This window comes from Pipistrellus kuhlii, unplaced genomic scaffold (genome assembly GCF_014108245.1).
Source record: "Pipistrellus kuhlii isolate mPipKuh1 unplaced genomic scaffold, mPipKuh1.p scaffold_m20_p_19, whole genome shotgun sequence".
Lineage (NCBI taxonomy): Eukaryota > Metazoa > Chordata > Mammalia > Chiroptera > Vespertilionidae > Pipistrellus > Pipistrellus kuhlii.
Window position 1 is genome coordinate 135,365 of NW_023425504.1, and position 25,823 is coordinate 161,187.

At 36.9% G+C, this 25,823-nt stretch overlaps 1 protein-coding gene across 1 annotated transcript in view; it reads right to left on the bottom strand.

The window, feature by feature from the left end:
• Nucleotides 1-25,823, bottom strand: part of AFF2 (AF4/FMR2 family member 2) — a gene marked incomplete at its 5' end in the record, with an annotated part of 359,224 nt that overhangs the window by 83,135 nt on the left and 250,266 nt on the right. The window contains one exon of the mRNA XM_036443509.2: nt 22,375-22,412. Coding sequence (XP_036299402.2) covers nt 22,375-22,412 — 38 coding nt within the window. The remainder of the gene's footprint in view (nt 1-22,374; nt 22,413-25,823) is intronic.

Consider the following 25,823-nt stretch of genomic DNA (forward strand, 5'->3'; position numbering starts at 1 on the left):
CAGATTAATTACATTCCCCCAAACCAAAACTATACTCCACAAGAACCAAATGGTGCAGCATTGGAATTATAATTTAGCCGCAAATTAGCACTTCTTTGGAACTTCATGTTTTTGTGCCATTGATTTTTGATAAATCTTGATTGGCAAATGTGAGAACAGATGTAAGTGTGCCAGATGGTTTTTCCAGACTTACTCAGGTCTAATTGCCAGATTTTGGGCCAAGTAAAGCTGAGAAAATTAAAGAAATAATTTATTTTTTCTCCTGACTCTGGGCGACAGTTCATTCAGTGCCTACTAGTTCATACACCATATGCAATGCCATCCATTTGGTAGAGAATCACTTATTCAACTCCAAGGCCAAAAGAAATATATAAATGGAGTAAAAAGAAGATAGTTTTTAAAAAATTAAAATATGCTGGAAAACAGGGAAAATACCAATTATCAGTTATCCAATATTTTATGAGAAAATTGTTGATTCCTTTGAGCCAAACAGTGTTTATAGTTGCAGCAAGGAAAATTCTAATTTTGTGCTCCAATGAACACAAAACTATCCATACACAGCCTTGGCAAAACTTATCATGACTGTAATTGAAGGGAGTTGGTCATATTAAAATATTTTATAAAATTCTGGAAAATTACTAAAAAGTAAAAACATGGAATAGAAAGCCTTGGATATGTGATACAATAGCCATACTACCACCCTATTTTGTAAGTAGAAAGAATAGTTTACAAAACTGAAGAATACCATTCATACTTAATATCATTTTAGATGAGAAGGATCCATATAATAGAAGTTATAAATTATGTTTGTTGCAATATCTCTCAATACATTTAAAAGGCTATTGAATTTCTCCTCACTATATATTTGGAACGCAGAAAATGAAAGACATTTTCCTGGTCATATTCCCTTAGTTAGAGTCAGCTAGTGGTTCTCATCCACAATGCAGACAATGGGGAATTGCCATCTTCAATACCACTGTAAGAGAAATTCAAATCACAGTAATTCATGAGTGTAAACACACAAGTTTGGAGAGAACATTGAATGTACACTATTGCAGAGATTATTGAATAGATTTAAGGCTTGATTCCCAATCCCATTTTCTTGGGGCCCTTGGATTCAGAATTAGAAATATCCACATTGAGCTAAGGCTTTTGTCTTATATCACATATGCAAAGTCCAAATATCTACTCAAGGGTTGTCTTCTTAACCACAAGGCTGGGTCTATACAAGTAAAGTGAAGTGAAAAATTGTATAATTGGTACATATTACAGTCAAGATAATTTTGAGAAATGAAGAACAAAGTTGGATGAATCACATTTCCCAATTTCAAACCATCTACAAAGCTACAGAAATTAAGACAGCATGGTACTGGAATAAGGATAGATATAGAGATCCATAGAAGAGAAATAATAGTCCAGAATTAAACACTCAAATTTACCACTAACTGATTTTTGACAAATATGTCAAGATAATTAAATGGGAAAACAGTAGGTGTGTTGTTTTTTCTTCAACAAAAGGTTCTGGGAGAACTGGATTTCTACATGCAAAAGAATGTAGTTGAAATATAGGCCTAAGACTCTTAGAAGGAATCATAGGTACAAACCTTCATGACCATGGGTTAGGTATTGGTTTCTCAGATATGACACCAAAAGCACAAGCCAACAAAAACAAAGATAAGCTTGATTTCATCAAACTTAAAAATTTTGTACTTAACAAACTTGTACTTTAAATAACATCATTAAATTGTACTTCAGACAATCCACAGAATAGGAGAAAATTTTTGCAAGTCATACAGTTGATAACTAACTTGTAACTAGAATTTTTAAGAATTATTAAAATTAAATAATAAGCCCAGCTGGTGTGGGTCAGTGTTGAGTGTTGACCTATGAACCAAGTGGTCACAGTTTGATTCCCAATCAGGGCACATGCTTGGGTTGCAGGACTGATCCTCAGTAGGGGGCACACAGGAGGCATCAGATTGGTAATTCTCTCTTGTCATTGATGTTTCTATCTCTTCCCCCCCTCCCTTCCACTCCATGAAATCAATTAAAAAATAAAAATAGCCCTAGCTGATTTTGCTCAGTGTATAGAGCATTGGCCTTTAGACCAAAGGGTCCTGGTTTGATTCTGGTCAAGAGTATGTAGCTTGGTTGCAGACTCTATCCCTACCCCTGGTCAGGGCATGTGTAGGACACAACCAATTGATGTGTCTCTCTCACATCAATGTTTCTCTGTCTCTCTCCCTCTCTTCCACTCTTTTTAATAATCAATGTAAGAATGTCCTCAGGTGAGGATTTAAAATAATTAATTAAAATTAACAAAATAAAAAAAAACCTCAGTAATAAATAAAGAGACAGGATCTGAATAGATTTTTCTCCAAAGAAGATATCAAATTACCCAATAAGCACATGAAAAATTGCTTAACACCACTAATCATTAGTTAAATGCAAATGAAAACCACAATGAGATCCTACTTCATACCTACTAAAATAGCAATAATCAAAAAGTCAGATAACAACAAATGTTGGTAATGTTATCAATAAATTGGAAGGTTCGTATAATGCCGGTAAGAATGTAAATGATGCAGCAACTGGAATAAACAGTCTGGCGGATTCTCAAAAAGCTCAACATAGAGTTACCATATGATCCAGCAATTCAACTCCCAGGTAATACCTAAAAGAATTAAAAACAGCCAAGCTAGTGTGGCTCTGTGGTTGATAGTTGACCCATGAACCAGGAGGTCAGAGTTCAATTCCTAGTTGGGGGTACATGCCCCGGTTGCAGGTTCAATACCAAGTAGAGAGGCATGCAAGAGGCAGCTGATAGATGATGTTCTCTCATTATTGATGTTTTTATCCCTCTCTCCCTCTCCCTTCCTCTCTCTGGAATAAAAAAAAATTAAAAACATGTCCACACAAAAACTTGTGCACCTATATTCATAGTAGCACTATTTACAATAACCAAAAGATGAAAATGACCCAAATGTCCATTAAATTATGAATGGATAAACATAATGCAATCGAAAGTGGAATATTATTCCACCATAAAAAGGGATGAAATACAAATTCATGTTGCAATATGGATGAACCTTGAAAAGATCATGCTAAGTTAAGGAAGCCAGACCCATCAGACCACATGTAATATTTCACTTATATGAAATGTTCAGAATGGACAAACTGATATGGCAAGTTGATTAGTAGTAATGGTTGGGTGGAAGGAAGAATGGAGAGTAATTGCTTAAAGGGCACAGGGTTTTCTTCAGGGGTAATGGAAATGTTCTAAAATTGATTGGGGCCATTATTGCACCAATCTGTGAATCTACTAAAAGCCACTGAATGGTGCACTTTAAATCAGTTAATTGTATGTTATGTGAATTATATATCAAAATAGGTATTTTAAAAAACTATGTCATCATCTCAAAAACTCCATTTTATTTGTCTATGATGAAAATAGTTTTAAGAGACAGATGTTTCAGGGGATGTTAATCTAGACAATATGGTATTTCTATTAATCTAATTCATTAAACCATTACTCCAAATTTCCTGTTCACTTTACCTATTGACCAGGACCACTATCTAGTTGATTCAGACTGGTAGCCCCCTTGGTAGTTTGGAGACTTTTCCACGTTGTATTCTATTGCTACATATGCCAACAGCAGGTTAGCTAAAGAAACTTTTGTTTCTGGTTTGATGGGGTACCCTCACATGAGAATAATTTTGCTTATTTTGCTAATGCATTGTATCATTAATGCAACCCAGCTTTACTTATCCAAGTGCCTCAAAGTATATTGTGATATTACACAGACAAAAGACTTCTAGGTCAAATAAGTTTGGGAAACACTGCAGAAGCTGTATTCCCCCTTAGATATTTACAGTGTACATTGGAATATTAAAACTTCAAAATTCAACTTAGGGGAAAACTCTTTTAGCCCAGTATTCACCATATATATATATACATACAATATTTGACCAATTCTCACAAAACACCCATGTCCACAAACACATAACATCTATTAGCATCCTTAAAAATACAATCCATGGAAGAGAAATGCTAACTTAGCCCATGAAATTGGCTGAAGAAACAGAAAACCATGACCATTAATCTTTCATTGTCTGTTACCTTGCTTTGAAACTTGTAATTAAAAAATGGATGTATAACAAATGCCAAGAATAGTGTTTCCTAAACTTTTCCATTTCTTCCTCCACATGCGAAAATATTGGAATACTATGGTTTGCAGTCCAGAGACTCCAAGGCTCCTGGGCCCTGCCAACTTGAGGGTTACAAGGATCAGTACATCTGAATTTCTATAATCTATGCCACTGAAAAGCTGTGGGGAAGTTATATTCTCAATAATTTATCACAAAACCTCAGTAATTCAACTACTTCTCATGTTGGATAATTAGTAGACAAGCTCTCTACTAGTATGTGATTCTTGACTTATAAGGAGAATTTGTGCAGACACCACCATAGTGTTTTTCACAGCATGGCGAGGTTAATAACATTTTGTTGAGTAGTACTGTAGAAAGCAGATATAGCAAAGGGATCATTTAACACCAAATTGTCACATCTAGGAACAAAACTGGATTCTTTGAGTAATGAGACTGAGAAGGAATGTATCTAAGCACCTATAACTTTTTCCATCTTTATTGAAGTATAATTGACATATACCATAATTGTATAAAATGAGGGTTTGATTTACTGTATTGCAAAATGATTACCATAAAATAATGTTGGTGAACACATCAATCACCTCACAAAAAGTTACCATTTGTGTGTGTATGTGTGGTAAGAACTTTTAAAATCTATTCTCTTAGTAACTTTCAAGTATACTAGTAAAATACAACATTCTTAGTTATAGTCATTATGCTATACATTGCATTCCCAGAACTGGAAGTTTATACCCTTCACCCATTTCTTCCATACCTCTTGCCTGGCAACTACCAAACTGCTCTTTGTTTCTATGAGTTCAGTGTTTTAAATTCCACATGTAAGCGTGATCATATAGTATTTGACTTTCTATGTCTGTCTTATTTCACTTAGCATAATGACCCCAAGGTTCATACACATTGTCACAAATGGCAAGATTTCTTTTTTTATGAATAATATTATATACACTGAGTGGCCAGATTATTATGATCTCTGAACACATAGTAGTCTGGCCACTCAGGCATGATATCAGATTCCTTGCATCACCTTTCAACATCTCATGGAATCAATGCCAAGAAGAATCGCTGCAGTATTGAAGGCAAAAGGTGGCCCAATGAAGTACTGATTGGTTGATAATAATAATTTGGCCACTCATTAATTCATGCATGGGTGGGGTTCGGCCAGCCTAGCCAGGGGGATGGGACATGGGTGGTTGGTTGGCCAGCTTGCCTGCTGGTCAAACTCCTGGTCAAGGGGACAATTTGCATATTAGCCTTTATTATATAGGATATACACTGAGTGGCCAGATTATTATGCATTCAGAGATCATAATTATCTGGCCACTCAGTATATGTCACATTTTCTTTATCCATTTATCTGTTGACAGAAACTTAAGTTGTTTCCATGTCTTCACTATTATATTATAAATAGTGCTGCAATGACCATGGGGTTGCAGATTTCTCTTTGAGATAGTGATTTCATTTCCTTTGGATATATTCCCAGAAGTGGAATCGATGAATCATATGGTAGCTCTATTTCTTTTTAATTTTGAGGAATCTTCTATACTGTTTTATAGTGGCTGTACCAATTTACACTTCTACCAACAGTTAGGAGCTAGAATTTAGAGCAACTAGATTTCCTGTTCAAATGGCACAATAGGGAACTATTGATAATATTAAATTTGTTTGGTCTTCTAGAATTATTGAATAAGGATTAGATTATACTAGACATGTTTCTTGTTAAGGTATTCACTTTCTTCTAATTCCTTAAAATCCATTCATTATACATATGATAGTTCCATTAACCAAATTATTTTGATTAACCAGAGCAGTTCTTTCCCCAGGCTTGCCAAATATCAAAAGCAGAAATATAACTGTTATTTTTCAAATATATTTTGTTTTTATCATTCATTTGCTGCATTTTTCTTGTTTGGGGGAATTTAAAGTATATTTCTGATTTTTGTAACAGCAAAAAATATTTAAAGGATCAGATTTCAGAAGGCTTCACAATTAGCTTTCACTTGAAATCAAACCCAATTTGACATGAAGTTTCATTATGAAGAAACCATTACATGTGATGACACTGGTTATTGAAAATTGAAATGAAGTGGAGAGGAAGCTAACACCAATGTGTATAAGATTATGCTTTCTTTGAATGACACAAATAACTCAATATATCTAATCATCTTCATTATGCCCACTGGGAATTGAGCTCTGATGATATTGCACAAGGTTGCTTCTTAATTGCTAGAAATCCAAGTATTAAACCGTACACTACTAACAGCAGTAGTTAAAGGCTTTCTGTGACTGCTGATTATGGGAATTGTTTTTATTTTCCTTTTCTATTAAATAATAGTAATAACTTGGGTACAAAATTCATAAAAGAATGGTACCAACCAGTCTGCAAAGACTGACATATTAAAAACATAGAAGTAGGCATTAGGCACATTATTTCTGACCAAGTTTTCTTATGCTCCAAGGAGTAGCCTAAGTGAAGAAACTTTTATATTATTTTTAAAATTTATTGGGGTGATATTGGTTAATAAAATTATAAAGGTTTCAGCTATATAATTCTATAATACATCATCTGTATATTATATTGTATGTTCACCATCACATGTCAAGTCTACTTCCATCACCATTTATCACCCCTTTACCTGGGGGCTGGGTGAGAAGGGTGACGAGATTAAGCAGAGAAAACAAAAAAGAAAGACACAGGACACAGACAATAGTATGGTAAGTGTAGAGACTTTCAATAAGAACACAACAAGGGAATTTTCTCTCACTTTCCCATTGTAAGCTTTGCTTAAGAAGTTCAAAGGCTAAGTTGTACTATATGCTTTGATGAGCATCCTCTCTGCTCTTTCCCCTCTTATTCATAAAATGATCTTTTCTGGCATCCCTCCAACTCTCCCATTTTCATGAATCAAACCAGTTTTTGGTACCTTTTTCCCAACCTCCACAGTCAATGTAACCCAAGGTTTCTGAGCCACCCAATAGGTGGCTTCTCTATCAGTTTCCTCCTTCCCTCCCTCCCTCCTAGAGACTCCATATATTGTATACATAATATTCTCCATTTCCACTTGGTAAAGTTTCTGAGCTGGGGCATGTTCCTGAATTTGGTTCTCCTGAATAGTTGTGCTGCAATGTCATGTAAAAATAACTCTGGATTCTTTTATAATTAAAAAGTTGACAAACAGGAAGTGATTGATACCTACAAAAGTATCGTGAGAGCTTCACTAGTTAGTATCATCATCCTCTTTCTCCTCACCCTACCCTCCATAATGCTGTTATGTCATCCATTCAGGATCTTTGTCATCCTAGAGAATTATGTAAAACTAGAGGCATGGTGCATAAAATTCATTCATGGGAAGGGGGGGAGTCCCTCAGCCTGGCCTGCAACATCTCCAATCAAGGATATTCCTCTTGCAATATGGGACTGCTAGCTCCTAACCACTTGCCTGCCTGCCTGATTGCCTCTAACCACCTCTGCCTCCCAGCCTGATACCCCCTAAGTGCTCCCTTGCTGGCTTGATTACCCCTAACTGACTCTACCTCCTAGCCTGATCACCCCCTAACTGCCCTCCCCTGCCAGCCTGATTACCTCTGCTTTGGTCCCTGCCACCATTGTTTTGTCCAGAAGAACATCTGGAAGATGTCCAGAAGATGCTTGGTCTAATTAGCATATTACCCTTTTATTAGTATAGATAGTTTTATGATAAGTATTTGGAATAAAACTACAGTGAGTCTTGCAACCACTAATAACATATTTAATGTTGCCTGCTAAGAGCTACAATTTGATTACTAACCTATTAGCCAATAAGTACCCCAAACAATTCAAAGTAAATTTCTCTAATATGTCCAGTTATTCTACTCTGAAATATTACTAATGAATGTGCTACCTGAATAAACAGAAAGACTTGGAATTCTAATAGTGCAGGCCTAGATTATGTGTCACTGGCATCAAAACCAGTTTGTCCCAAGCAAAATTTCCTCTTAAGTATGTTCCTCATCCAGTAATGATTTTCCAATAAAATCAGCCTCAATTATGGCAAGTTTAAAAGCAATGCCTGAGAGTGCAGAGCAAGAAATTCAATTCTACAAAATGCTGTATGAGTCAAAATTAACTTTGTCACAGTATTATTTCCTGAAACATAGTCGTGTTGTTTTTCAATTTTACTTATACACATCAACATAAAGTAAAAAAAAAAAAAATTTAAACTGAATCACTGAGATGTAACTAAGGGATTTGATTACTTACATATTCAAGAAAATAATACAAAATTTAAAAAGCTTTCTTAGGGTTAGCACTACACCCTAAACCATTGTGGCCAGAAATGTTTGTGACTCTATGTGTCAAGCCCTGCTTAAGGATCAACTCCCTTAAAGCTAACCACTTCGGGCCATCCAACTTCTGAAACTATATGGGCCAATGGGGAAACTTATCACAGACTACTTCATGTGTGACAGTGAAGTATGTTGGAAGGATAAAGGGGAAATCAGATGCTTCCCACACTCCCCAGTACTTAGGAAGAGGGCAAGTATGCATGTTTTGGAATTGGCTATTGTGTGTCCCATCCTGCTAATTTCTGAGCATCAGGATTACCTTTAAAAATGTGAAATAGCCCTAACTGGTTTGGCTCTGTCCATAGAGCGTTGGCCTGTGGACTTAAAGGGTCCCAGTTTTGATTCTTAAAGGGCATGTACCTTGGTTGTGAGCACATTCCCAGTTGGGGGTGTACAGGAGACAGCTGATTGATGATTCTCTCTCATCAATGTTTCTAACTATCCTTCTCCCTTCCTCTCTGTAAAAAAAAAATCAGTAAAATATATTTTTAAAATGTGAAATACTATGTGTTGTCAGCTGTTAATTTAATGACCTTTCTATTTCTTTGTCCCTAGGTGACAAATGGTATGCCTTCTGTCATTCTTGAAAATGCGTAATGACATCAAATTCAATTGCCTATGCATAATCACCACCCATAGGAAGATTGACATCTTTCCCCTCATGTTCTCCCTTCAAAATCAAGAGTTGAATATATTCTGATTAGGAAGGTGAGTATAGACCAGAAGAATCATTTGTGAGGTAAAATATAGCTCTATAAAGATAGTAAAACTAATTTTAAAATGCCCGAGTTAAACCAATATGGACCATAGATTATTTTAAAGGAAAACTTGGTTACTTCCCAGGGAAAGTTAATAAGTCACATGAAGGTTAATAAGGAATTTAGTGATTATCCACAGGGCAGTGCGAAATCAGGCTCATTCCAAGACTAAACTAATCTGCATACTAAACTAAGGTGAGTGAACTTCAGAGTCATGCATAGATGCATACACTCATTCTTTCAACATATATTGAGCTCCTACTATATGACAAGTACTGTTTCAAGTGATAGGGTTTCAACAGTGAATAAAACAAAGTTCTTAATCATATGAACCTTACATTCTGGTGGGAGGTGATACCTCAAAACAAAGACAACTAGATTATAGCTAAATATATTGTTCAATCCAATTGATAGACAAATTGATACAGTATGAGGAAAACTGTTAAAGAGAAAAAAAGGAGGGTGAAGGGGTCAGTGAATGTATATGTTGCAGAGATTGCTATTTTGCACAGGGTGGTTGTCTAATAATGTTGATCTTGCACTAAGCCCTTGTAAAATTTCTCTTCAGAGCATTCACTATCCACAAGAAAAAATCACTTTTATTTTGAAACATTATCCACATTAATAGCCTCGATTGACTACTTTCTAATCATTTAAATTTTTATTTAGACCACTTTTCCAATATCCATGTCTCTGAGTCATGTTCTTGGACTAGTTTTCAAAAATTTAACCCACATTCATAGGCTACCATATATCACTAAGAACCACATGCATGTGTGATGAAACTCTCCAAAAGGATTTCCCAACAGACTTTGCACTACAACAGTGTCATTGCGCAGAAGGACCTGGCTGTGCTTAGCTCTATCGTTATAGGGCAGAATTCATTTGGGTGGACTGAAAACACATAGCATGTTTTAGTTGTATCAGGTATGAAACCAGATGTTTCTGTAGTGCTAAAAATACTAAGTTCTCCTGTTCCCTTTAAATGTCCTCCTTTATAATCTTGTATCAATTATATCTAACACACTTTAGGAAAGAGATGAGGTTTAAATTATATATGTGTGTACCTTTTTTTTTTAAATTCAGCTAGTTTATAAATACAACCACACATACCTTTCAAGGAAGTTTGTTAGTACATATAGTTTGTTTAGTAAAACCTTGAATTATGATTTGAAGCAAGTTGAACATTCACTTAGCCAATGTTTATAGTAATACATATCTCTAGTGGGAAAGATGAATAAGGTGTGCTTCTATATGTACATGCTATTATTAGCAGATTCAAATGAGTATAAATGAACTCCTTGTCTGCCCTTGGTTGCTCTGTCAGTAACCCACAGACTTCCATTGAAGCTTGTAGTCATACACTTCTTGAAGCTGCTAAAAAATAAGCAAAAGGTCACAAGAATTATCAGAAATATTTTCCCAGCTACATGGAACCACTTTTGGGAATGTGGTACTAAGAGGAGAAAAACAGTGAAAATATTAGAGGATGATGAGGACAGAGAAATTGACACTGAGAGAAAGATTTGAGAACTTTCTATAGTATGGCTGCCTCTGCCTGCCCAACACCTGTGACAATTCAGTCTTGGATTTAAATTAACATGGATCATGAGGGTATATTAAGGCACAGAGTATATAAATGCATGTACATATAAAAACTAGTTTATAATGACATGTAACTTTCTCCCATTCTGTAAATTCTATAAATATAAACAATTTCCTGAAGAAGAAGGGGTTCCCTTATTTTTTTAATGTTGGCTTCCTAGATAGCTTCTGTTGGTTTAGGTAAAAGCTTTAGTAAAACAGAAACTATTTGTTTCCTATTTCAGTCCCTGTGCAAAGAAAATAATTTTGATAGTTCTCAGTCATCCCAAACTACTAGTCAAATAAATAAGAATTTATGACATCAGACTCCTGACTTTAAACATATTTGTTATTGAGAGAGGATTGATTGATTATTGTGAACCCTGTGTGTAGTTACCCTGGGGCATGCATCATTTCCCAAGAAAGAAAAATAGCCTTGCTGTGCTTATGTTTGCAGCTGATAAAAATACATTCACAAAATATTTTTATGTCTGTGGATTAAAGTCAGAAAAAGAAGCTTAGAATAATAACTTATGTCTCGTGCCTAAAATAATACATCTCAGTGTAGCCTAGATGTTTGAATAATGTAAAAGGGACCATATGGTTCTATATCTCTGAGTCTATTTTGTTCATCAGTTTATGTTGTTCATTAGATTACACAAATGAGTGAGACCATGTGATACTTATATTTCTCTGACAGGCTTACCTCACTTAGTATAATACTCTCCACATCTATCCATGCTATAGCAAATGGTAAGAGTTCTTTCTTTTTAAAAACTGCATAGTATTCCATTGCGTAAATGTACCACATCTTTTTTACCCACTCATCTGCTGATGGGCACTTGGGCTGTTTCCAAATCTTAGCTATTGTACAGTGTGTCAATTTGACCATAAGGGTGCATATATTCTTCCTGATTGTTGTTTTGAGTTTAGGATATATTTCTAGAAAAGTGGGATCACTGGGTCAAATTGGAATTCCATTTTTCATTTTTTGAGGAAACTCCATATTGTTTTCAACAGTGGCTGCACAAGTCTGCATTCCCACCAGCAATATACCAGGGTTCCCTTTTTTCCACATCCTCACCACCATTTGTCATTTATTGATTTGTTGGTAATAGCCATTTTTGCATCTCTCTGGTGATTAGTGACTTTGAGCATTTTTTTTTCATGTCCCTTGGCAATCTGTATGTTCACTTTGCAGAAGTGTCTATTTAGGTCATTTGCCCATTTATTAATTGGACTATTTGTCTTCCTTTTTTAAAGTTGTAAGAGCTTCTTATATATTTTGGATATTAACCCTTTATCAGATGTATCATTGCCAAATATGTTTTACCATACAGAGGGTAAAACATATTTGGTTTCTTTTGTTGTGCAGAAGCTTTTTATTTTGATATAGTCCCATTTGTTTATTTTTCCTAAGTTTCCTTTGTCCTTGGAGATGTATCAGTAAACATATTGCTATGGGACATGCATGAGGTTTTGCTGCCTATCATTTGTTCAAGGATTTTTATGCTTTCATGACTTACATTTAGGTCTTTTATGCATTTTTAGTTTATTTTTGTATATGGTGTAAGTAGGTGGTCTAGTTTCATTTTTTGTGTGTACCTGTCCAATTTTCCCAACACCATTTATTGAAGAGAATATCTTGACTCCATTGAATGTTCTTGCCTCTTTTGTCAAATATTAATTGTGCATAATGGTTTGGGTCAATTTCTGGGTTCTATGTTCTATTCCATTGATCTATATGTCTGGTCTTGTGCCAGTACCTAGTTGTTTTGAGTAGAGTGGGTTTGTATTATAACTTGATATCCTATATTATGATTCCTCCAACTTTCTTCTTTTTTCTCAAGATTGCTACAGCTATTTGAGGTCTTTCTTGGTTCCATTTACATTTTTGGAGTAGTTGTTTTGTATCTGTGATATATGCCATTGTTATTTTAATAGGAATTGCATCAAATTTATAGATTGTTTTGGATAGAATGGACATTTTAATGATATTGATTCTAGCAATCCATGAACATAGTATATTCTTCCACTTGTTTATATATTTCTCTATCTTTGTTTTCAACATTCTATAGTTTTCCAAGTACAGGTCTTTTACTTCCTTTGTTAAATTTATTTCCAAGTCTATTAATTTTTTTGTTGCAATGGTAAATGGGATTTTTTGTTTAGTTTCTCTTTCAGAGACATCATTATTGGTGTATGAAATTATTTTCTTTTAAATGGAAGAAACAATCAAGGATTAATAATGTCACAAGGGAACATGTAGGTGCTCAAAGAAGCCCTACATGAGGTGAGATTTATATCAAAGTTCGAAGAGAAGGATTAGCCAGAGAGGATTTGATATGTCTATTTGATATGTCTATTTCTCTGGAGTTTAAAAAGGGTACTTATAGTCCTTCCCTAATTCTAACCTTTAACCTTCTAGAACAAAACAATCATTTCTAGAATTTTCTTAGTTTTGTCAGCATTGCACTGTTCTCCACTTAATTTCAAAAGTGAGATACAAGTCTTCACGAGTAGTGTGATACTGTAGGTATCTTGGCATACATAGTTACCCTTTTACTTCTTTTCTCTCCTGCCATTCAGAAACTTGATATTTACTTCTACTGTGAAAAATTTTCCCTCTCCTTAGCTGCATTTTCCTACCAGACATTGCCCACAACTCCATGTCTGCTTTTATTTCATTATGTCTTTTGCAGGTGATTTTCTACTCTCTTAATGGCTTCACCCTCACTGTTCACAAGGGGCCTTTGGTGATCCCACATCTAAGTAGCTGCTTGCTCTTTAGTCTGTGCCTAGTAGAATGCTTACACGTGCTTCCATTTCAGAGTCTGTCTATTATATTGTGATGGAATTATGAGTTTGTTTCCCTGCTAAGGGGTGAAGATCTCCAGGGCAGACTTCACCTCATTAATCTCCCTATCAACTGAGCCTAGCAAATAGTAGGTACACAATTAACACTTGTTAAAAGAACACATATGCATAGATTGATAAAATTTCTAGCAGATAAGCTATGTGATTCTGAGATTTTGTTTTCTAAAAGAATGGCAACATTAAAATAAAATTATTTGTGTAATTCTTATGTACTAAAAACTGAGTTGATTTGTACAAATGGATTAAACAGAGTTGTCCATTCTTATTTAAGCAGTATAGTAAATGCTAAAAAGAACAGAATTATAAAATAACATGGTGCATTAGAAAGTACTGAATGAGGAGGTATTTTATGAATGTTGTTGCTTTAATAAGTATCTTAATTTCTTTAAAATGGCTTAAATCCACATTTACTAGCTAGTTTGAGGTCCCTCTGCTTCACTAATATACTTTTGTTTCATCAGCATAGTTATTAGAGTGTTAATTCACCAAGTAAAGAAAAAAAGTTCTAAAAAAGGTTTTGAAAGATGAGTGGGGGTAATGAGACTAAACAATATGCTTAAAGTTTTGAAGATACTCTTTTTGTTTTAGATATAAAGTTAATATAAATTATAGTTGGCATAATTTTTAAAGTGCCTGCAAACTTAACTCAACATTTTAAAACATTCGATGCCATATTTTAACAAAACAAACATAAAGTTATATAACGTTAAGTAATAAATATTATATTAAAAACAAAGCAAATTTATGGGTATTGAAAGTGAACATGTGTGTCTTAAGAATTGATGGTAATGAGTCAGTGAGTTCAAAATGAGAGAATTTCTGGAATATTAGGTTCCTGAGCAGTCTGCTTTCTGGACCTTAGTTGTCTCATCTAGGCCCTAGATGATGCAATTCCAATTACCTATGAAATGGAGGGTGACCAGAAATTTGTGCAAGTTTCATTAGCTGTGAAGATGATTGCTAGAACTTTCTGCATCTGAATATAGCTATCTGGGCAACATAAAGGGCACAATGTATTTATTTATTTATTAATTCATTTATTTTTATAAATATATATTTTTATTGATTTCAGAGAGGAAGGGAGAGAGATGAGAGAGGATCATTGATCAGCTGCCTCCTGCATGCCCCCTACTAGAGGATCGAGTCTGCAACCCTGGTGTGTGCCCTTGACTGGAATCTGACTGGGGACCCTTCAGTCTGCAGGCCTATGCTCTATTCACTGAGTCAAATTGGCTAGGCAGGGCACAATTTATTTTTATGCAATTTAGACAAAAGGCTTATTCCTATATTTGCTTCAACTACCCTTAAAATGGCCACAGCTGATTAGAGATTGACTATTTTTGTTGATGTAGGGAGTACACTGGTATGGATGCCTCACTGAAATGAGTTGGCAAGGTAGCTTACTCACTGCTCTTCTGAGGCTTACTGGGACTGTTGGCTTCAAGGGTCTCATTCAGAATGGCTTACTCCTAAATGTGCCCTAAAATCATTGATGATTGCTCTTCATGCCATTTGTAATTCATGTAAATCATTGAGTATGACCATTTAAAAGAGACACAGGAGACATTATATAATTTCGTACTTGGGGAATTTTTTCTTTCTTTTCATGGTTAACTTTTTAAATAATCTGCTCACTTCTAATACTCTTGTAGAGACTGGACATAAGTTATTCAGCCCTAAGTTTCTCAAAACTGTGAGCCCAGATTTCTATGTGGTCATTTTATTTCACATGGACTTGAGCATCCAATTTTTTGTTCCATAAAATACCATGCTGGATAAAGGTGCCCCCTGGTCAAACACATTTGGGAAATCTTGGATAAGACAAAGTTAAACAGATCTCTTTCTATAGGACTAATTTAAGCCTGCATTATGTAAATGTGCAAAGGAGAGCTGCAGGAAAAAGAGGTGATAGTATAATACCAAGTCTCTGTGGTGTTGCATTTTTTTTCTTAAAGGAGACAACTCACAAGACTAGTGTGTAGTGGAACACAGTAATGAATCGATTGACTGATCATTCTGAGAGGATGTGGTGATCCCAGCAACATTCTACATGCATGTGATATGCTTGTGTCCAAAGCTTCACAAGAAATATGGATTCTAAAAGCAAAATTACCTTTTGCCCTAAGGGGTCATCTAAAAAGCTAAATGCCTTTAGAGCCACACTATCTTTTATATAATATAGCTATTTAAAACTGTAATTATGTGGCTTCTTGTCTTTCATTTCACAGACATATAAGGAGAAATAAGGGGGGAAGAAATTATGTGTGTACAAACATATATGTATTATATATGCAATGTTTAATGTATGTGCTTGTATGCAGCTACATCAAACTTTAACATCAAATATGTCCTAAAAAAATAACTATAAAACAGGATTTCAAGCTTTAGTTTTCTTTTAAGAGGTAGAAGAACCTTATACATTATCTAGCTAGGGTGTATAGAAATGAAAGAATGTGTCCAATTTCGTACTACAAACTAGTCTTAAATTTAGGACTAGAACCTAGGTCTATGAACTCTGTTTATGCTTAAAAATTAGGGCATAAATTGATGATTCACAATAATAAATCAGAGCTCTTCAATGGTATTTGACTGTACTAAGCTAATCTCTTTCAACTGGATACACTCTGAGAATCCTAAATCTCCACTACTAAGCCTTGATTTCCAATCTGACCTTTCACTGCCTACCTCAGCACCAGTGTCTCAATCCAGGAGTCTTTCAGTTCTGGTGCAAATGTCTCCTGTTCTTCCACACCTTCTCTAATAGTGAAAACTAGAAGCACTTTCTGTCCTTAGAGTTTCTCTCATACTTATCAGTACCTCACTTAACAAACATATCTCTATTTTGTTTTAGTTCTTTGAAAACCAATTATCTCTCTTCTACTGGACTCTAAACTCCCCGAGGGTAAGACCCCTGTCAGATATATTTTAATTTCCTCATCATCTATCACAGTTCTGGGAATGCTATAGATTCTCAATAAATATTAGTTCAGCGAATAAATTAATAATTCATAAAATCATGGTCAGGAAAATATTTGTGGCTATTTGCCATTTTCAACAATGAAATAACAATATCTATAAAATAGATCTGCTCTTTTTCAAAATTTCTTTTTTGATTAAGTTGTTACATATGTGTCCTTATTCCCCCATTATTCCCCATGCCCCCACTCATGTCCTCACCCCCTTGTTGTTTGTGTCCATTGGTTAGGCTTATATGCATGCATAAAAGTCTTTTGCTTGACATCTCCCCCTCAACCCCACTCTCCCCTATCTTCCCTCTGAGGTTTGATAGATCCGTTCTTAAGTAAAGTTGTAATTTCGTAAGCAGAGTGGATTCTTATTTTATGCTTGACATCTTCTCTCTCTCTCTCTCTCTCTCTCTCTCTCTCTCTCTCTCTCTCTCTCCCCCCTCTTTCTTTTGGTAACAGCTGTCAACCTCAGTTAGATTCAAGTCAACTTATTAGTGCATGACTTTTAGCCAAAAGCATTTCACATTTGCAGAAGTGTACTATCATATATCTTATCTAATAAAAGGGAATATGCTAATTGACCCTCCCTCATGGTATCACAAAGATGGCGGCACCCACAGCCAATAGGAAGGGAATATGCTAATTGACTGCCCTACCCTCAAAGGTGTGGCATCCACAACCAATAAGTAGGGAATATGCTAATTTACTTCCATGTCCTCAGAGATGGCAGTGCCCACAGCCACAAGATAGCAGCACCCAGTCTTCTCAACCCAGCCAGGGTGGCAGGTACATGGCAAGGCCGGGCCTGCCCCCAGGTTGGCCTGGCCTTGCCACACACCTGCCTCAAGAGTCCCACAGTCCCCTCAGTCACCCAGCCACCCAGGGCCAGCCTGAGGTGCAGGCAACCCTTGGATGGTGGCTGCCCAGCTGCCCAGGGCCACACGAGGCTCAGGTAACCAAGGCTGGTTCAGGCTTGCACTGCCTGCATGTGGCAGCAGCAGAGATGTGATGGGGGTGTTGCCTTCTCTTGATTGCCAGGTCATTTCCTGCCCCTGAGGGCTCCCAGACTGCAAGAGGGGGGAGACCAGACTGAGGGACCCCCCCTCCCCAACTCCAGTGCATGAATTTTTATGCACTGGGCCTCTAGTGTCTTAAAAACAGAATTTTTTTTTAATGTATGTGATGAGTCACATATGGTAGAAGAAATCTGTATATCTCTCAGACCTGTTGTCACAATGAATATTTGGATATAATTGCTGCAGAACCTGTATATCCAAGTGAAAGTCTCTGTGACACATTAAAGATCCACGGTTTGAACCTACTAACCAAGTTTGATACAGGCATGATTCTAATAGGCTGAAAAATACCCCAGAATCTCTTTCCCTGATAACTGATCTTAAGAACATTCAATTTTGATTCTTACTCTCAAAGGTAATATTTAATGTTTCAAGGTAAAGTCATTAGTGTATTTGAGTGTATTATGTGATTACATTAAATAAGCATAAATTTAATTTCTTTTATATGGAGTGTAATTAATGTGTACTACAATCTCCCTATGGTGATGAAAGAAACTTGCAATCATGAGGGTATTAAAAATAAACTGAACAAATAGTTGAGAAATAGGGAGGGGAATTTCAACCTTTAGACAGGAAAATATACAAAATAGATGGATATTGTGAATCATTTACCATTATTCTAATGAAAGTGTACTTAGCCTTAGTTAGATCTTGGGAAACAACAGAATTTTAGAAAATGCATATACTTTTTCAATATATCCATCTACACACAACTTGGCAAACTAGCAGTATGCTATAGCTATATGTTCACTGGTTTATGGCGCATCACTTCCTTGTTAATGGATCTTATATCCATAACAACTTTCAAAGATAGTGATTTAAGAGTGATCTCTCTTCACTGAATGAGAATTAGATGGTACATCAGCCTCACAAATTCCAAAACAAATGATAAGGGCTCAGCAAATACCTCCTCAATGTTTTAAACTGCAGAAAGAGAAATGGTTGATAGTTTAAGCTTTACAGTCATGGAAGAGTTTAAATCTGTGCCATTTTCTACCTGACCAACTAGAGCAGGGGTTAGCAAAATTATCCAGTAAAGGGACACATAGTATATATTTTTGGCTTTGTATAATCTCTCTTGTAACTACTCAACCCTGCTACTATAGCACAAAGGGAGCCATGGGCAGTATGTAAACAAATTAATGTAGCTGTGTAACAATAAAACTTTTTTTGTAGACACTAAAAGTTGAACTTTTGTAATTTTCACATGTGACAAAATATTCTTCTTTTTTTAAATTTTTTTCAACCATCTGCCAAATATTGCACATGACGATGATATCCAATTGCACATAAAATAATCTTCACCAATGTGTGTTCATACTTTAACTATAAATGATGCCTCTACTTTTTCAGCAAGACTGTATGCTTAAACAATCAAATGTTAATTATTTTATCTTTATTGTTGAATGTATTATAGATGTCCCTTTTTGATCCTGTTCCCTTCCCCTCCCCAAGCCTTCCCACACTATTGTCAATTCTTGCGTAAAACAAATCAAGCCAGTAACTAATCAGAGGCAGAAGAGCTAGAACTAGAGCAACATGTGACTATTTTACATGATTCAATAATAAGAGACTGAACAACTTGGTTAGTTAGAACACATTGGCCCTTCTTATCTGGTACTCCACTAGTGTAGAGCCACCAGTCTCATTAAACATCCAGACCAGGATCCTGTAAGGACTGTTCTCTGGGATATATCCAATTTGTTTACTTGTTCATTCATTCAGAGTGCATGTATTGAACCCTTACTCTATTTAATTTCCCTGTGTACTGTGTATAACTGAAATTCTCTGGCAGACAGAAGAAATGAAAAGAGAACCACTGTACATAAAACATTTTAAAACTCCACTTCTGCTCTGCTGTCAGGCTGTGTAATTGAGCCAGGCTTTGGAATTTCTGTCCCTGAGTTGAGTAGACTTCTCTACTTAATGTGCTCCAATGGTTGTGGCTAGGCAAGTGAGTTACATATTGTGAGTCCCAGTGTAACAGGACACCCAAACTCACACTGAGAACAGTATCTAATCAACTTAGAAGACAATTCTAAGCCTCTACCAGATGTCTGTGATGTGGGCTTATTACTAAGCAGATTTTTAAATATATTTAAAAGTATAAATCTACATATTTTATTACAAATTATTTGGCTCTTTTAGTTTTCCTGTTTTTTTCTTTAGAATATTCCTTAAAGTGACAGACTTAGAGTTGCACTGTAAATTAATAAGAGCTCATACTGTATAATAAAAGAGTAATATGAAAATTGACTGTCACTCCAACACACAGGATGGCCACCCCAATGTGGTCAAAGATGGCCACCCCTATGTGGACATAAGATGGCCAGTAGGGTAGGGCAGTTGTGGGCGATCAGGTTAAAAAGGGAGGGTAGTTGGGAGGGACCAGGCCTGCAAGAGAGGGTGGTTGGGGGCAATCAGGCCTGCTGGAGAGAGCAGTTGGAGGGGGCCCTTGACTGCAGGGAAGGGCTGTTGGAGGGAGCAAGCCTGCAGGGGAGGGCATTGTGGGGGCTAGGCCAGCAGGGAAGAGCAGTTAGAGAATACCAGGCTATCAAAGGAGGGCAGTTGGGGGTGACAAGGCTGGCAGGGGATGGAAGTTGGGGTGGGGCAGGCCTGCAAGGGATGGGAGTTGGGGGCAACCGGGCCTACAGGAGAGGGCAGTTGGGGGTGACCAGGCCAGCAGGAGAAGGCATTTAGGGGCAATCAGGACAGCAGGGGAGCAGTTAGGCAACAATCAGGCTGGCAGGGGAGTGGCTAGGGAGTGATCAGTCTAGCAGGCAAAAGCAATTAGGGGCAATCAGGTAGGCAGGCAGGTGAGGAGTAGAGAACCAGCAGTCCTGGATTGTGAGAGGGATGTCCGACTGCCCATTTAGGCCTGATCCCACCAGGCCTAAACTGATGAACAGTTTATCTCTGGGCCCAAGTGATGGAAATACTCCCACCCCCATGCACAAATTTCATGCACTGGGCCTCTAGTAAAAATGTAATTATTTGTAGGATTAAATCCTCACAAGGAGCAGGGGAAAAAAACAACCCTACTTTCCAGCCACTAGATTATGATCTAATGCAGCTCCACACACTACCAATGGGCACTCTTGTATATGCCAAGATGGAGGTTGGGACTCCCTATTGAGAGGGCTTGAATTTGGAGGTGTTTGTCCTATCGACAGCCTATATGTACATGCCTCCAGCACTTGTCCAATCCCTTTTGACCTGGGGGGCACATCTGCATGTGGGTAGACCAAAGAGGGGCACATGCAGTCATATTAGGGGAAAGATTACTGATGGCTCCCTCAGGGACTACAGTCCTTGCCTTGGCCTCATTAGCACCATGCTCTAATTCATGAAGCTCACCTGTTATGCGCTTACAGCACAGAAGCCTTCTGGACATAGATAGGAAAGAAATCAGGCTGCAGAGAAGATTAAATCCCCAACTGAACACCCAGAGAAAAATGCAGCATCTAAAACTACTTCCAATGGATGATTACAGCATAATACATTTCTAGATTACAGATGTTCCAAAGGCTACAGAATCCCAACAAGGAATATTCTGTGGCTTAAGAAAAATTCAACTTGAAAATAAAAGTACATCAAACCTTTTGGAAAAAGAATTAGAATTTACATTTAATACTATGCTAAACACTACCCTAGTAACTTGAAACAGTTAATTATTTTCCAAAATGCAAACAGCCTTCTTGTCATTGGCATTAGCTGATTCATTCTCCCAGGAACTATTAGAAGTAAATGCACTCTTCTTTTCTATATCGGGTACCCACCATAATGGAAGTTAGCGGAGATAAGTTAACACATAGTTCCTAAAGATATGATATTACCAGACCTATAGTAACCCAGCAGATATAGCAGATCTTCTTTCTCTAGGCCACATGACTAGGAGGACTGGTGTGAAACAACACTGCAATCAGATGTCAGGAACCCAAATGACAAGACATACCCTTCTTAATTTGAAAATCTCCCTTCTGGAAGGACAGGATGTCTATATTTAAAAGACTGTCCTACACCTTCTTTATAATTAAAGAGTATACCATAAAACACCTTAGAAATAACTATCTGTTAGCTAGAAAAACTGATAGTTAAATATAGTACAAGAGTTTTTCATAAACAGAGTCATGAGGCCTTGATGCCAAGGTGCCGAACCTCCCCCTCATGGCTGGAAAACACTTGGCCCATTTTCAGCTATTTACATCTCTGTCATTGGTCCAAGATTTGCAATTAAAATTTAAGCTTTTTAGCATGTGAAAAACCCAAAGACTCAAAGCACTATGCATTGAATATGATTATAATAGTATTTGGCAGTTACTCATGGATGGCACGTATTAATTTATGTAAACTGGACACAATTTAGGACACTTTGGGATAACGACCACAGGAAGAAATAAACACACACACACACACACACACACACACACACACACACACATCCTAAAAATGCTGGTCCTGATTTATTGGAGGTATTTTTGTTTGTGTGTGTTTTTTGTTGTTTTTAAATTGTCATGAATGGAGATTAACTCAAAATCCAAGGTCTCATTTATGACTATTTTTTGACATGCATGGAGTTTATTCAAATTACAATTTTCAACTAATAAAAAAATAACTTACTTCACAGGATTATTCTTAGGTTTTGCCTTTTCAACAGCCTGTAAACAGAAGGAAAAATGCAATTAGACATTAGCAAGCATAACCTTTGCAACTATTTACCAAAACAATAAACAACATAAAATGTTCTTCAGAAAGATAAAGAGAGCTAACTGAAGCAGGCTGCTGGAGATAAGCAGACTGTAGACACAGAAAGCAATTTTACTCTTCCAGGGAACATGGTTACATTCCTAAGTACATCTTTCAGACACAGGTGGGCATTGTCAGGGCTGCCCGGAAAGTTCAGCCATGACCATAGGAGTAATGCTTAGATTCACAAGAGGATTCTCCCCTTCCAGCCTTTTCATTCTAATATTCCCCTGTGTGGTCCTTTAGTTTTTATGACAGGAGGGGTGATAGATGCAAAGCATCTGCATCTGTGGTAGGGAGTCACTTACCATGCATTACTACTGACACCTGGCTGCACCTGCATGGTGACAAAAAGGCTAACATATCCATTTCTAAAATAATTTTTATTAGCAGACATTACAAAAGGACAAGGGATGACAGAATGCTTAGATCATTGTACTCCAGTGGAACCTTTAAGAAAACACACCAGCTGAAACCGGTTTGGCTCAGTGGATAGAGCATTGGCCTGCGGACTGAAAGGTCCCAGGTTCGATTCATGTACATTGGTGGCGTGCACATCCCCGGTAAGGGATGTGCAGGAGGCAGCTGATGGATGATTCCCTCTCATCGCTGTTTCTAACTCTCCAACTCTCTCCCTTCTCTCTGTAAAAAATCAATAAAATATATTTTAAAAAATAAAAATAAAAAAGAAAACACACCAAATCATTGAAATGAAAAAATCTTGGGCCTCTCAGCCTGCACTGCCTAAGACATGAAATCTAGTTCAAGTTTATTGCTGAACTCATTGATCTGTATATAGTTCATTTATCATTCAGGAAAAGAGATAGTGATCTTCACAGTATATTAGAAGAAACAACTCAGATCATCTGTTAATAGCCTTCTGATTTCTGTTTTCCTCTCCACAGGGATTACATTTCCTTCAATTATTTTGAAATTAAAATGTTGCTAAGCAACACAGCTGGGGGTGATGATGATAGAATGGCTATAGTCTATCAAACTGTTTAAGAATCTGGAGGTTTTAGTGATGACTTTTTTTTTCCATACTTTTGAAGCATAATTAGATAATAAGAACCAAACTTGTACTTGCCTAGACTTTTTGAGGCTATAGAATAATATTTAATACTAGAAGCCCGGTGCATGAAATTCATGCAAGGTGATGTATGTCCCTCAGCCTAGTTGGACATCTCTCTCACAATCCAGGACTGCTGGCTCTCAACTGCTCACCTGCCTGCCTTCCTGATAGCTTCTGCTGCCAACCTGGTACCACCTAACCACTCCCATGCCAGCCTGATTGATTCTAACTGCTCCCCTACCTGCCTGTTTGCCCCCAATTTCCCTACTCTGCCGGCCTGGCCACCCCTAACTGCCCTCCCCTGCAGGCTTGATTGCCTCCAACTACCCTCCCTTGCAGGCCTGGCCCCTCCCAACTGCTCTCCCCTGCTGGCCATCTTGTGGTGGCCATCTTGTGTCCACATGGGGGCAAGATCTTTGACCACATGGGGGTAACCATCATGTGTGTTGGAGTGATGGTCAATCTGTATATTATTCTTTTATTAGATAGGATAGAGACCTGGTGCATGGGTGGGGGCCAGCTAGTTTGCCCTAAAGGGTGTCCTATATCAGGGTGGGGGTTCCCTTAGGGTGTGGGGTGGTCTGGGTGAGGGACCTGTGGTGGTTTTCAGACCAGCCATGTCCCCTGGTGACCCAAATGGAGGCCCTGGTATCTGGAATTTATTTACCTTCTACAATTGAAACTTTGTAGCCTTGAGTGGAGGCCTAGGCTGGTCAGGGTGTGTGGAAAGCTTGGCTTCTGTTGCCGGGGAAATCCAAGACTCTCAACTGCTCTCTGTGGCTGTAGCCATCTTGGCTGGGGTTAATTTACATACCCTATCTGATTGGATGGTGGGCGTGGCTGGTGGGTGTGGCTTTAGAGAAGTTGTGATTAATTTGCATATTGCTCTTTTATAAGGTAGGATACAGTCATATTTGCAGCACTTAACAGCAGTTAAGTCAATGATGGCATAAGATTATAATTGAGCTGAAAAATTCCTTTCCTCTATTGACCTCATAGCCATTGTAACATTGTAGCACAACACATTACTCATATGTTTGTGGTGATGCTGAAGTATACATACCTACTGTACTGCCAGTCATTTAAAAGTATAGTAATATAATCATGCACTGTACATAACACATGATAATAATAATAGAGAATTACGTTACTGGCTTATGTATTTACTATACTATAGTTTTTATAATTATTTTTGAGTGTACTCATTTTACTTATAAAGAAAAATTTACTATAAAATAGTATACTCTGTTCAGCTCACAGCAAGCAGCCTTATACATGCAGCATCTCTTGACTGAACCATTTTCCCTTGTGCTTGATTTAATCTTGTGTTGTTTTGGTCATCATGGTCCTTAAACATTAAATCACCTAATGATGCATTTCCCTGTTATTAAGGAAACCATGATTACATATACATATGTGTATATGTGTGTGTGTGTGTACTATATGCACATATATACACACATATATACATATACACACATATTTGTACACATATGTGATTCAAGGTTAAATATGGAATCTGAATCCACTTCCACTAGGAAGAAACAAGATTTATTAGCAAGTTTAAAATATTTATATCTAATATTTCAAAGATCCCTATGAGATAAACCTGAGAAATATGTTATTATCCCATGCATTTTGGCAATGTCTGCTGCTTTTATCTATCCATCCACTTGAATTTTGAATAATTAACATAGGAGTGGTAGCTAATCTCAAATGTGAATACCTCTTCTGTTAATTATAATGCTTATATTTATGCCCTTTGATTTTGCTAAATAAATACAAGAAATACTACAGCTGCTTAATAATAAGACATATTCTGTTTTCCATTAAAGACAAGGCCCTGGTTGTTTGTAGCCTGCCTGGTATCTTTTTCAGCAGGTGGCAGATATTTGGGGGACAAAGTAAAGCATTCCTTTACTGAACCAAAGCCCTAGTAAAATTTTCAAAGCCAGAATATAAATTTCAAAATCTCATATTTTTAGTTTGGCAAAGTGCTTTATTACACAGCTTTCACTAAGGATGTGCATGTTGCTCCACTAGTATATGCTAGAACCCTGATTAAACTTAAGACTTGGAAACTTCCAATAAATGTACGTACATACGTTACATTGCCTGAGGTTTTTTAGCTGCTAATGACTCCAAGGCAGAACCTCCAGGCTTCGGTCATGGATTTGGGCCCAAATTGGGGTGATGAAGAGTCCTAAGGAAAAGAATATGCTTCTACCAAACAAGTAGGGTGATTAGAGAG